The sequence below is a fragment of the Stegastes partitus genome, unplaced genomic scaffold, assembly GCF_000690725.1.
Source record: "Stegastes partitus isolate 25-593 unplaced genomic scaffold, Stegastes_partitus-1.0.2 Scaffold0, whole genome shotgun sequence".
Classification (NCBI taxonomy): Eukaryota; Metazoa; Chordata; class Actinopteri; family Pomacentridae; genus Stegastes; species Stegastes partitus.
In genome coordinates, this window is record NW_007577731.1 from 3,181,451 (window position 1) to 3,192,469 (window position 11,019).

The following is an 11,019-nucleotide window of genomic DNA, read 5'->3' on the forward strand; positions in this document are numbered from 1 at the left end:
TGCTACGTTAAAAAGAATGGATAGAACTGAATAGAAAATGTATTTTTGTCTGTCCTATAGGAAGAATTGCATATTTTTGAGGTTATTTTTGCCATTTTTAAACAAAACTGTATTTCACTTGTTTTTTTTTAGTGTGTTTTCTGACATTCATGCTTGGGGTAATTTATTTATTTATTTTTACAGTAAAGGTGAGCTGGTGTGCAGAGTTGCAGCGAGTGGGGGGTGCTTAATAGATCTGTACATTTTAGAGGAAGCAAATATGTGCACTTCTCTTTAAGGCAAGATGAGATTATTTTTATTGGAAAAAACATCTAAACATGTCACTTTGATACACAGAGATGAGCTTTTCTGAGTTTAATCAGAGACTGGAGAGGAGCTTTAAGCCTTATTATTCGGTTTATATTTTATTGAATGCATATGTGAGCTTTTATTATTTGTTTTACGTACAAATAAGTATTTCTTCCAAACTTTACTGATAATTTTAACCCTGACAGACCTAAAGGCGGCGCACGGTCATGACGTCACGTGTTTTTATAGAAATCCGGAAGTGATACGCGAGTTGTAATCTGATTACAGAGCAGCTAAGCAGAGTTACGTACAAAGACATGAAGTGTGATTGAAGTGATTAATTTCTATCCTGTGGAGGGCAGTAATAGCGTCCACGGCGCCTCAGAGGAGGAGGAGAAGGAGGAGAAGAAGAAGAAGAAGAAAACGGTGCGCTGGTCTGTAAGATGGTGTATTCTGACCGTTAGACAGGTGAGACATTACAGGTGGACGCTGCGGGATGGAGACGGCCTGACAGTCCCACAGGAAACATGGAAGTTTGTTTTCTGCGCGGTTTGCTGCTCGTCTTCCTGACGGCTCGGACTTTGGCAGACGGTGAGTGTTTTCCAGGAGAGAGGACGGAGTCAGGCTGTTAGCATGTTAGCATGCTAGCTAACAGTCTGTGGCTTGTTGAAGTTACCTGAGCGGCAGAGACTCGCTGTACGAGCTGTTTTCTATCAAAACTACCCGTTCACAGCCGGTTTTAAAGTCGACTGCACGTATTTACCCTCTATATCTTATTCTACATCACTGCTGATTGTTTGTTTAACTCGGTAAAAGTCAGCAGCAGAGTGTTTTCACCGGTTATAGAGCTAAGTTTAGCTTTCCAGATCGATTTATTTTGCCTTGTTTTATTCTGAATGTGCAGCTTTGTCGCTTTTCCTGCTTGAATTTGCATCTGTTCATCTGTCTGGTTTAAAATCTGTGGTGTATAATTCATGTTTAATGAATGTGTGTAGCATTTATTCTTAGGTTAGGTTAGTTATTATTAATCCTTTACAGGAAATGACTCTATTACAGCAGCTACATTAAAACACAGACACTACACTATACAGTGTAAAATAAAATAATAAAAAATAAGATAAATGAAATAGGTACCCGGTGTGCAAATGTTAGCATGTGCAAAAGTATGCACTTAAAGTGTCAGGCATGGGATTTTTATTGCACATAATAAAGTGTGATGGCAGCGTTCAGTCCTGCATCTTCAACCTCATGTGATTCACTTTAGGTTCATCTACACTGAACGACAATGTAAGTGCAGCATGTAAAAGATCTCCTTTTCTGACGCAGAGAAAACTCTAACAGACTTGATTTCTGTTGGTCTGGTTAGTAAAGGGTTCAATTAAGCCAATTGTGCAATACAGGTTTTTTAAGTTATTGAGGTAGTGACACATTTTCGATCCACGCCCTCATCTGGTGTGGCTTTAAAGGACGGTAATCAGAGAGTGACCAGTACACGGACACTCCTTTGACCCGTGGCTGTAAAGATCCATCTTAAAATGCTGACAGGTGAAAGACGAGAACAGGCTGTTGTTATGCTGGATGCTGGTATGTCAGTTAGAGTCGTAGCCAGGCATCCGGATGTCCACCATAAGCATGATGGATGTGTCTGTAATGTTTGCCAACTCCACCAAACCCTTCAGGAACACTGGGACGCCGTTCCACAAGCAGCATCAACAACCTCACCACCTCTGAGTGCTGCAGATGTGTGACACTAATGCAGATGGTGGACACACTCTTTAATGAGTTGTGGTTTTTGGTCTGTGACTCCACTCTCCATCTGCCCCCGTAATGATTTCCAATAGAGTGCCCACTTGGTTGTTTCATGACGTCCGTTCAGTTTGTAGAGATGCTGTGTGATGGAATAACAACTACTTACACCGTTATGTTATAAGGGATGGATCGAATTGAATAGAAAATGTATTTTTGCCTTCATATTTCCTATATTCCTATCATCTCAGAGCATTTCACATCCTAAGGTGAAGACTTAGAATTGTATATTTTTGAGGGAAACCCAACAAATCCAACGATCCCGCCTTCAAGAAGCCGTTTGGCAGCTTTTACTAGGAAGAAACCGTCTTGCATAACCAGTTTCAGGAACAACAGCCATCTGCCCCAACCGGTTGGGATGAGGGTGGGAAGTTTATGATGCCAGTAACCGCATATCAGAAAAGTGCAGCTCTGGAGCCAAAGATACCTGCAGAGAGGACAAAACACAAACCACAGGAGACAAGTTTGTAGCATGCAGTAGTGGTATATAAATCTACAGAGAGGTGCATCATGGGAAGTTTTCCAGCAGCTTGGCCTGATTTAAGGTCACTGGAGGCAGCGAATAACTGAGTTTTAGAAAAAAAAAAGGAAAGAATCCTATTGAAACATAAAAGATCCCATTTCCTTCAGTGTCTTCCTTATTTGTAGCACATTACAAATACAAAATGGAGCCCAAGGCTTTAACTAATGATTGTTTCCAGTGTTGATTAATCTGTCAGTTATTTTCTCAATTAATTACTTAGTTGTTTGTTCTCGAAAATGTCAAAGAAAATCGTGAAAAATGTTGGTTGGTGTTTCACAAAGCCCAAGACGATGTACTTAAATGTCCTGTTTTGTCCACAACGCAAAGATATTTAGTTTATTGTCACAGAGGAGGAAAGAAAACAGCAAATATTCATTTAACAAGCTGGAATTTTGACTTTTTTCGTAATCAAATTGATTTATTGAATAATTGAATAGTTAACAAATCAGTTTTTAATCAAATGTGTAGAAGCACAAAAACAGCAAATCAATGGCATCTGATTGTGTTTTTATTTCCAGTATAATTCTAGAAAAATGCATCCTCCATGGGGAAGATTCATTTTTTTAGAACATATGTCTGTATTTGAGGCTAACTTGACAGCAGATGAAGAACTGTGTATTTTAATTTGATGAAAGCCTTTTCCTTGACAGATGGACAGCTGACCTTTGCGTCAGAGCTCTCATCCAAACCTGCTCAGAAGTTGTCCAAGTACGGCTGGTACGGCAGCGTGAGGCTGCAGAGGTTCCACATACCGGAGGAGACGGCCGTCGCTCGCTGGCTCTTCTCTGTGACCAAGGGCCACAACTTCAACTGTGGACAGCACAACGTCACCATGTAAGATATGAAATCATGAAATGTCTCCAAAGTTTCCCTGTGAATCAATTTTGAAATTACTGCCTCAGCTCAACCAGCTAATTTCACCTCTCTCTGTATTGTGTAGCCACATCCGATGGGGCGCCCCTCCAGTTATAAACCCAGTAGCGTCCGTGTTTCCCAACTCAACCCTTTGGAGCCCCTGTTTGTCTCTGACTCTGCCGGTAACGTCGCAGAGCTCCACAACGTTCAACATCTCAGACCCTGCTCCGGGCGACTGGTACGTTGCTGCTCACCTGCCTGAAGATGACGGGCGCATCGAGCAGAAGGTTTGTACGCAGCTGGAGATGGTTCATGCTTGTTTTGGATGTCCTGCTTTGGCTTCATTTTCCATCTTTATGCGGTTGTGCTCCTTGTGAATTAACAATGCTGCAACTGTCATGAAGAGCACTTTGAAGAATTTAACTGATTTTTTTTTTTTTTTACCTAAATTTGACCAAGCATGTATAGTGTCGTGTCCAAAAAAAAAATGTTTTGCAGTGAACGGCCAAGATAATTTGTCAGCTCTAGTCGGTAAATTTCCTATTTGCCGCAACCTGTTTAACAGGAGCAGAGGGGAGGTGGATTGTTTTGTGTGTACTGTCACTAAACCACATTCTTGTCCTTCCTCCGATTCTTTGGCTCTTGGTTATTGCTGAGTTGCTGCTGCTGGCAATGTGGTCTTGTTTAGCTGGTTGAAAGCAAAAATTCTACTTTATCTGAAATGCCTGTGTAGTTTTCTGTGTGTGCATTGATTGATGTTTTTCTATTCAAGTTTATTCATATGTCTTCATAACTCAAGTCATCTTGGCACTTCTCGTATTTCGGTGAAGATCTTATAACAGTATGTTATAGAGAGAAATCCAATGATTCCCTTCGAGCAAGCACCTTGTGACAGTTTCTCATTGTTTTGCTGACCACCTTTTGTCTGAATTTTTATTCTTATTAACCTGTTAACGCTTAAAGCTGTTCTAATCTGTATGAAGAGAACTGTGCACCAGAATATCTGCAGATATTAATTTGTTGTTTCTCTGTTTCTCGTAGGGCTTTCCGTCCTGCTCCTACTTCTTCCAGCCTCAGCTATCGGTCAGGAGAGCTGTAGACACACCTGTTTTACAGCAGGGCACATTCCTAACACAGACTGCAGCCCCTGACAGACCTGCACGCCTTAAGTAAGAAGTGTTCATGTGGTCAAGGTTCATTTCCTGTAGCTCCGCTCATTGTGCTGTTGTTTGTATTTTTCTATCAGTCAACAGTGAGCGCATTGACTGTATCTGCACGTTTCTCTGCAGGTTGTATGTTCCCGAGTTTGTCTCGTCTCTCTCGGTCTCTGTGGCTGACTGTTCGTCCGGGGAGGGAGCAGAGAGTGGAAACTGTTCGCTGGTCCTCAGGCTGGGTTCTGCTTCTCTGCAGCACGGCCCGGTAACAGTGAACTGCTCAGGGATTGGCTGCTCTGCTGCTCTCTCTAACCCTCCATGGCACACATGGTTGAGGGTTGTCGTGGAGAGCAGCCAAGTCAACCGTACTTTGACCTTTAGTATTGTCTCAAACTACACAGGTAAACACACACACCTTAAACGGATGTTTCACACTCTGTGTCTCGGCTCTAATCCTCAGCCTGTGTGTCCTTCATCTGTGTGTTTACTTCAGTGGGATGTAAGCCAAAAAGTGTAGGCCTTAAAGCGGATGATGACATCAGCAGGCTCCGTGGCAACAGCAGCTATACCAACTCGACATCAGCAGGCAACAGCTCAGCGGTTCCAGACGCAGCCGCCTTCAGCAACGAATCCGCATCGCTGATGACGCCGCTGTTGGCGTCGGCGTGCGTGTGGAGCATCCCGGTGCTGTACGAGGAGGTGGACGTTCTGTCGATCCGGTTCACCCCCGTCACCGGACCCAACATCAGCGTCACGAACACACACCCCACACTGCTCACCTACCCCCTGCTCTCACAAGCCACCGGCGGCACCCTCAACCTGCAGCTCACACTCAACTCTGTAAGTGACACCCAATCACTACACTACTCTCACGCAGTTAGATCTTGGAGTCACAGAGGGAAGCATTCCTGCTGTTCTGGCTTTGATTCATGTGGGTGTTTGATGTGTTTGTAGACTAATGCCACCTTGGGGAACAGCAGCAGCGTGGTTGCTTGTCTCTCTCCCTGGGCTCCAGTCACTGAGCTGAACCACTCTCAGCCTTGTCGCACAGGTACGGAAGCGCTGATTCAGGTTCACACACGGGAATTAACACATTAATCACCCAAAAATAGCAGCTGCGACTTCATTAATTAGGAAACACAACAGCAGAATCGCAGAAAATGTGATGCGTTAAGACAGGAAGTAACATCAGACCGGTGATAGTTCAGGTTACCTTAACTTTATATAATGCAAAAAAAAAGTTTAGATTCATTTAGATGTTTTGGGGTTTTTTTGTTCCATCTACTAGGTGCTTGTTGGGATCAGTTCAAGCTATAAACTGTCTACAAATAAAAGAGGATGTTCCCATTGTTCAAAAAAATAAGCCAAAATATTTCAATCTATCCTTTAAATCAGAACTGCTTGCAAATTACATCATCAGTGCAAGATGGCAGAGCTCATTTTTCTGCTAATTTGGCTTTAATTTTCATTTGGCTCCTCACAAAACAACAAAATCTCCACTATTGTGACGTCCATCTTTATACACAGTCCAGATTTTTAGCTCTGATATTACTTTGTCATGGTACAAATTCCAGACACTTATGAGGAAATACAGTCACTTCAGAAAGTATTCACACCCCATAATATACACTCACCAATCAGCCACAACTTTAAAACCACTGACAGGTGAAGGAAGTAACACTGATGGTCTTGGTACAGTGGAACCTGTTAAGAGGTGGAATACATTAGGCAGAGAGTGAGCAGTACAAATATGACAGTCGTTAGAGTGTTTTTTTCCATTTAGAAATAAATCTACAGCACAACTAACATGAAGTGCTCTGAAAGCTTTCTAAGCTAACTGTAGGCCTTGTTTTGGTTGACAGTGTACCCTGAACACTAGAAAATAACATATAATCATTGGTTCATCCACAGCTTTGTTTGGAGGCTACAGTGTTGGTGTGAATGCCAGCGTTAATAAAGCTGTGCTCAGGCTGCCTTTTCCTCAGTCAACAACATGGTACCTCACTCTGCAGGTCGTATGCAACAGGTAACACACACACACGTTGGTTCTTATGTTTCTGGACCGTATTACTGTACTTGAAGTCAAACTATGTGTTGACTTTGTAAACACAAGCTTCATCTGTGCAGTAAAAGCAACAATTTTAGGATTACAGTGATTTAAAGTGCAGAAACTATACTCTACAGAAAACATTAAGATGATCACATTTGGGGATAAAATTTCTTTCCATTTCTGCCAGTGAGTCTGAAAGCTTTCCTACATTAGGAGATGGTTAGTCTGCATTTAGAGGTCTCACAGTTTTGAGTTTGCCGAGGTGTGGTTAGTGCTTTTTGTGTTTAACGTTGCTCAAATGTGTGCGTTTCCTGCAGCAGTAATTGTGGTAACACATCGGTGGTGTCGGTGGTGCCGGAGGTGTTCATCAGCGCCTGTGTGGAGGACTGTGGGACGTACGGTGAATGTAGACTCCTGAGGTCCTACAGCTACCTGTATGCTGCCTGCGTCTGCAAGGCTGGTACGACACACACACAGAAACACACAGATGCTCTTAAAGTCGTACTAAAATCACTTTCACTTTAGCTCAAGTAACGCATGTCCTCCTTCTGTCCTCTGCTGTTATTATGGTCGTGCATTCATTTGCCGTTGCTTTTTGTGTGTGTGTGTGTGTGTGTGTGTGTGTGTGCGTGCAGGCTGGAGTGGTTGGGGCTGCACCGATGACTCAACAGCTCAGTCTTACCGCCACCAGTTGACATCAACGTTGCTGCTCACGCTCAGCAACCTGTTTTTCCTGCCCGCCATCGTGGTGGCCGTCAAACGCTGCTACATCACCGAGGCCTCCGTCTACCTCTTCACCATGTTCTTCTCCACGGTAACGCACTCAAACATGTGGAGATGCTTTCTACATTACGGCTGTGTTTCTGACTAAAGCGACTGATGTTTCTGGTGTCAGAGGGAAGTGTCGGGGAATAAAAGCAGCGGCGACTCCTATGGTTTGTTTAGAGCTCAGGTGCTGCCAGCGTTTGATAGGGTCGTTGCAGTTTTACTCTCCGGTCTCATATTGACACGGTGTGTGTGTCACATGCAAACAAGGAACCAGAAGTGCAATTAAACAATAACGACACTGTGGTGCTATTAATAGAGTTTATTAGGTATTGCTCTTTGTGTTAGACACCCTCTGTTACAGATTAATACACACCTGTTGTGTGTTTGTGTCTATAAGGAAAGCAGAGCAACCAGAAAGTGAACATTAATGTTTGTTTGTTTTTTTCCTGACTGAAGAACAGTGTCGAAGCATTCAGTGATTCCTCATGTTTTTGTCTGATATGTCCAGTTCTACCATGCTTGCGACCAGCCCGGTGTAGCAGTGCTGTGTATAATGGACTACGATACGCTACAGTACTGTGACTTCCTGGGTTCGATCTGTTCCATCTGGGTCACCATCCTGTGCATGGCCCGCATCAAAGACGCATTCAAATATGTAAGACACTGACTACAGTCTCCTCGTCTGCTGTACTGTTGTCGTACTTTGCTCAGGGTTTGATGTGTTTTAACGTTAACATTGTTGTCCGTTTAGACTCTGTTCATGCTCGGCGCTCTGCTGATAGCCATGTCAATGCAACTGGACCGCAAAGGCCTGTGGAACCTGCTGGGTCCGATCCTCTGCGCCATACTGTTCATGGTCATCGTCTGGGTACGAGACACACCAGGAACTGATGGATTTCTGTGTAGTTAAAGACTGTGTCCATGATTTCATGATAATAATGATCAGAAGAAGAAGAATACAGTCATGACTCGATAATGCAACCCTTAACAATCCTAAACCTTGCTATCCGACAGGTTTTTAGGAAAAACGAATGGAACCCATCAAAAGCAGCCTTAACATACCGACAGCCTTGGATTCTGACTCCGACATGACATTTTATGTCACAAATAAGGATGACCCCAAAATCTAATCAGAGGCCATTCCTGGCTCATCTGTAAAACATCAACTTGTTAGACTTCAGCACTCGAGCTCCAGACTGGTCACAGACGGACACACAGATGGGACCGATTTCTCTGTAGTTGCCTCCAGTAAGGGTACAACTACAATAATAAATGTTACTCTTCTGTCCGCAGGTGTATCGAGGGGTCCGTCGACGACATTGTTACCCGCCCTCCTGGCAGCGCTGGGTCTTCTTCCTGATCCCAGGAGCCCTCTGTGCCCTAGTCGGGGTATGTTTGTACATTTTTGCCGAGACGGAGGACAACTACTATTACACACACTCGCTGTGGCACATCCTGGTGGCCAGCTGCGTGGTGTTCCTGCTGCCGCCGAAGGAGAAGGACCGGGAGGCGCTGGGCTGGAGCCGAGGCTGGAGCTGGAGCTGGAGCTGGAGCTGGAGGCCTCGGGTTTGCGGATATACGCTCTGTCAGAGCGGCAAGGACGAACTCTACACTGTCACATAGTAGAGCAGAAGACGCTGTGAAGAAGCAAAGTGTCGAGGTATTGATTCCTAGACTGCACTATGAAACATTCACATACTTTAGAAGTACATGGGACAATCAAATATTTCAGAGTCTGTGCCTATGAAAAGCAAAAAAACTTTAAATTTAAATTTGGCTGCCATCCCCTCTGATGTCGTCACTTAATGTTGAAACTCTTCCACCGTGTCACTCTTCACCTTGAGAATTTAAATTTGGGGAAGAGGAAGCAGTAGCAGGGCTCTGGCCAGTAGAGCAGGTGACGAGTGATGATTGAGGTAAAGAAAAATCCTCTTTGAATGATGCCAAAACTGCTCCAACACACCACAGGTCAGGTTAGTCGCACCAGATGTTTTCCCTGAGACGCCTTCAGACGTAGAGCTCTGCATCGACAGTCTGACTCTGGGAGACATGGTGCACGATAACGCGAATGTCAACGTAGAGCATCCTCCTCCTGGAGGCTGTGGGCTCCTCCACAGCGAAGACGGCTGTTTGCTCTGTGGGTCGTAGCTGCAGACCTGCCTCGTTCGCTCGTCCCTGCCTGGTGATAGTGGTTTTTTGCAGACTTTGCCTCGGTGCTGTTTTTGGAGGAATCACAAATGCAAACCAACAAGTGGTCTCAGAAACATGCACAACATCGTGTGGAATCCTGACTCACCGGCGTTACTGGTTGAATGACCTTGTTGCGCTCTGCTGGTGCACAACAGGAACAGAGTCTAGTGTTTTCTGATCGCACCTCACATAGGGGGCCTGCTGGTGTTTTATCTTTAACAATCTCCTCAAAGTTCCTCTTTATTAATATATTTTAAAATCAAACTCAGATCTATATTCTCATAGATCTACGGCAAAGCTCTTCGTATATTGGTTTTCTAAATTAAAACGACCAACTTGCAGACGTCCTGAAACGCTCCACTCAACCCAAAACCCAACCTGCTGAAACCTCCGCGGTGGTCCAGAACATCTTCAGGAAGCCGACCACCTGACCTTTGACCTCACGACCAGGAGTTTGTGCATATTGTGTATGTACGTATTTTACTAGAGTAGGAAATGAATGTTTGAACTATTTATAAGGGACAATAGCACTTTGTGGAACTCTTTATATTCAGCCTATCATGGAGTCTACTGATATGTTCTATTTACAGCTGATGCAAACTCTCCTCCCTCTTGTATTTTCCTGTTTATTTTTATTTTTCCCACAGGTCTGGGCAAAAATTTGAAGCTAGTTTTTGATCCATTTAAGATGTGCTTGATCTTTAACTGCCAGGTAACATCAGTGAAAGTACTTGTTTTTCCAGAGTTTTGACACTCTGTCATGTGGTCTTCCCTGCACGATGCAGAACAAGAGAAACCATCGTATAGAAACCATTTAAAACTCTCAAACTACTCCTTTGCCAAAGTCACATTGATCATGCCTTCACGTTGTGTCATTAAAGGGTCCCTCAGTGATCTAGCACGACGTTTCTGTTGGACAGAAACACGTCATAAACACTGGGTTACAAAAAAGTATTTTTTTTGACGGTGTCTAGGATTTTTTTTTAACTGATGTAGGACATTTTTGCAACACTGAATCCAAAAATGACATCTGCTTTTCTGTATCAGGTCCGGTTTTTATGCCAATCGATTACATTTTTTGACACTAGCAATTGATTTATTTTAGTATTTCTCATATGAAATCGGAGTTAAGAGGAAAAATTTTCTTTTTCTAATCCTTTTCATAAGCTAAATGATCCAAACGTTGATGACATTGGTAAAGGTAAATACAAGCAAATGGCATGTTTCATCAGCAGTGCTCAAAATTCAGGGCTTGAACTTCTTGGAACTCCTCGAATGATCAGCAGCAGGTTTATCTCTCTTCAGAGTCCAGCAGTGATCAGCCACCATGACTGCATCCCAGCATCCCTGATCCCTGGTCTCCATCTCTTTCTGATAAAATCACG

At 43.6% G+C, this 11,019-nt stretch overlaps 1 protein-coding gene across 1 annotated transcript; it reads left to right on the forward strand.

The window, feature by feature from the left end:
- Positions 1-657: 657 nt before the first annotated feature.
- Positions 658-10,529, forward strand: pgap6 (post-glycosylphosphatidylinositol attachment to proteins 6). Its single transcript, XM_008294519.1, has 13 exons — positions 658-879; positions 3,268-3,451; positions 3,558-3,759; positions 4,514-4,641; positions 4,762-5,027; positions 5,120-5,466; positions 5,581-5,677; positions 6,538-6,652; positions 6,994-7,136; positions 7,312-7,490; positions 7,953-8,099; positions 8,196-8,312; positions 8,738-10,529. The coding sequence occupies exons 1-13, from the start codon at positions 816-818 to the stop codon at positions 9,065-9,067; spliced, it is 2,319 nt and encodes a 772-aa protein (XP_008292741.1). The 5' UTR covers positions 658-815; the 3' UTR covers positions 9,068-10,529.
- Positions 10,530-11,019: the final 490 nt, after the last annotated feature.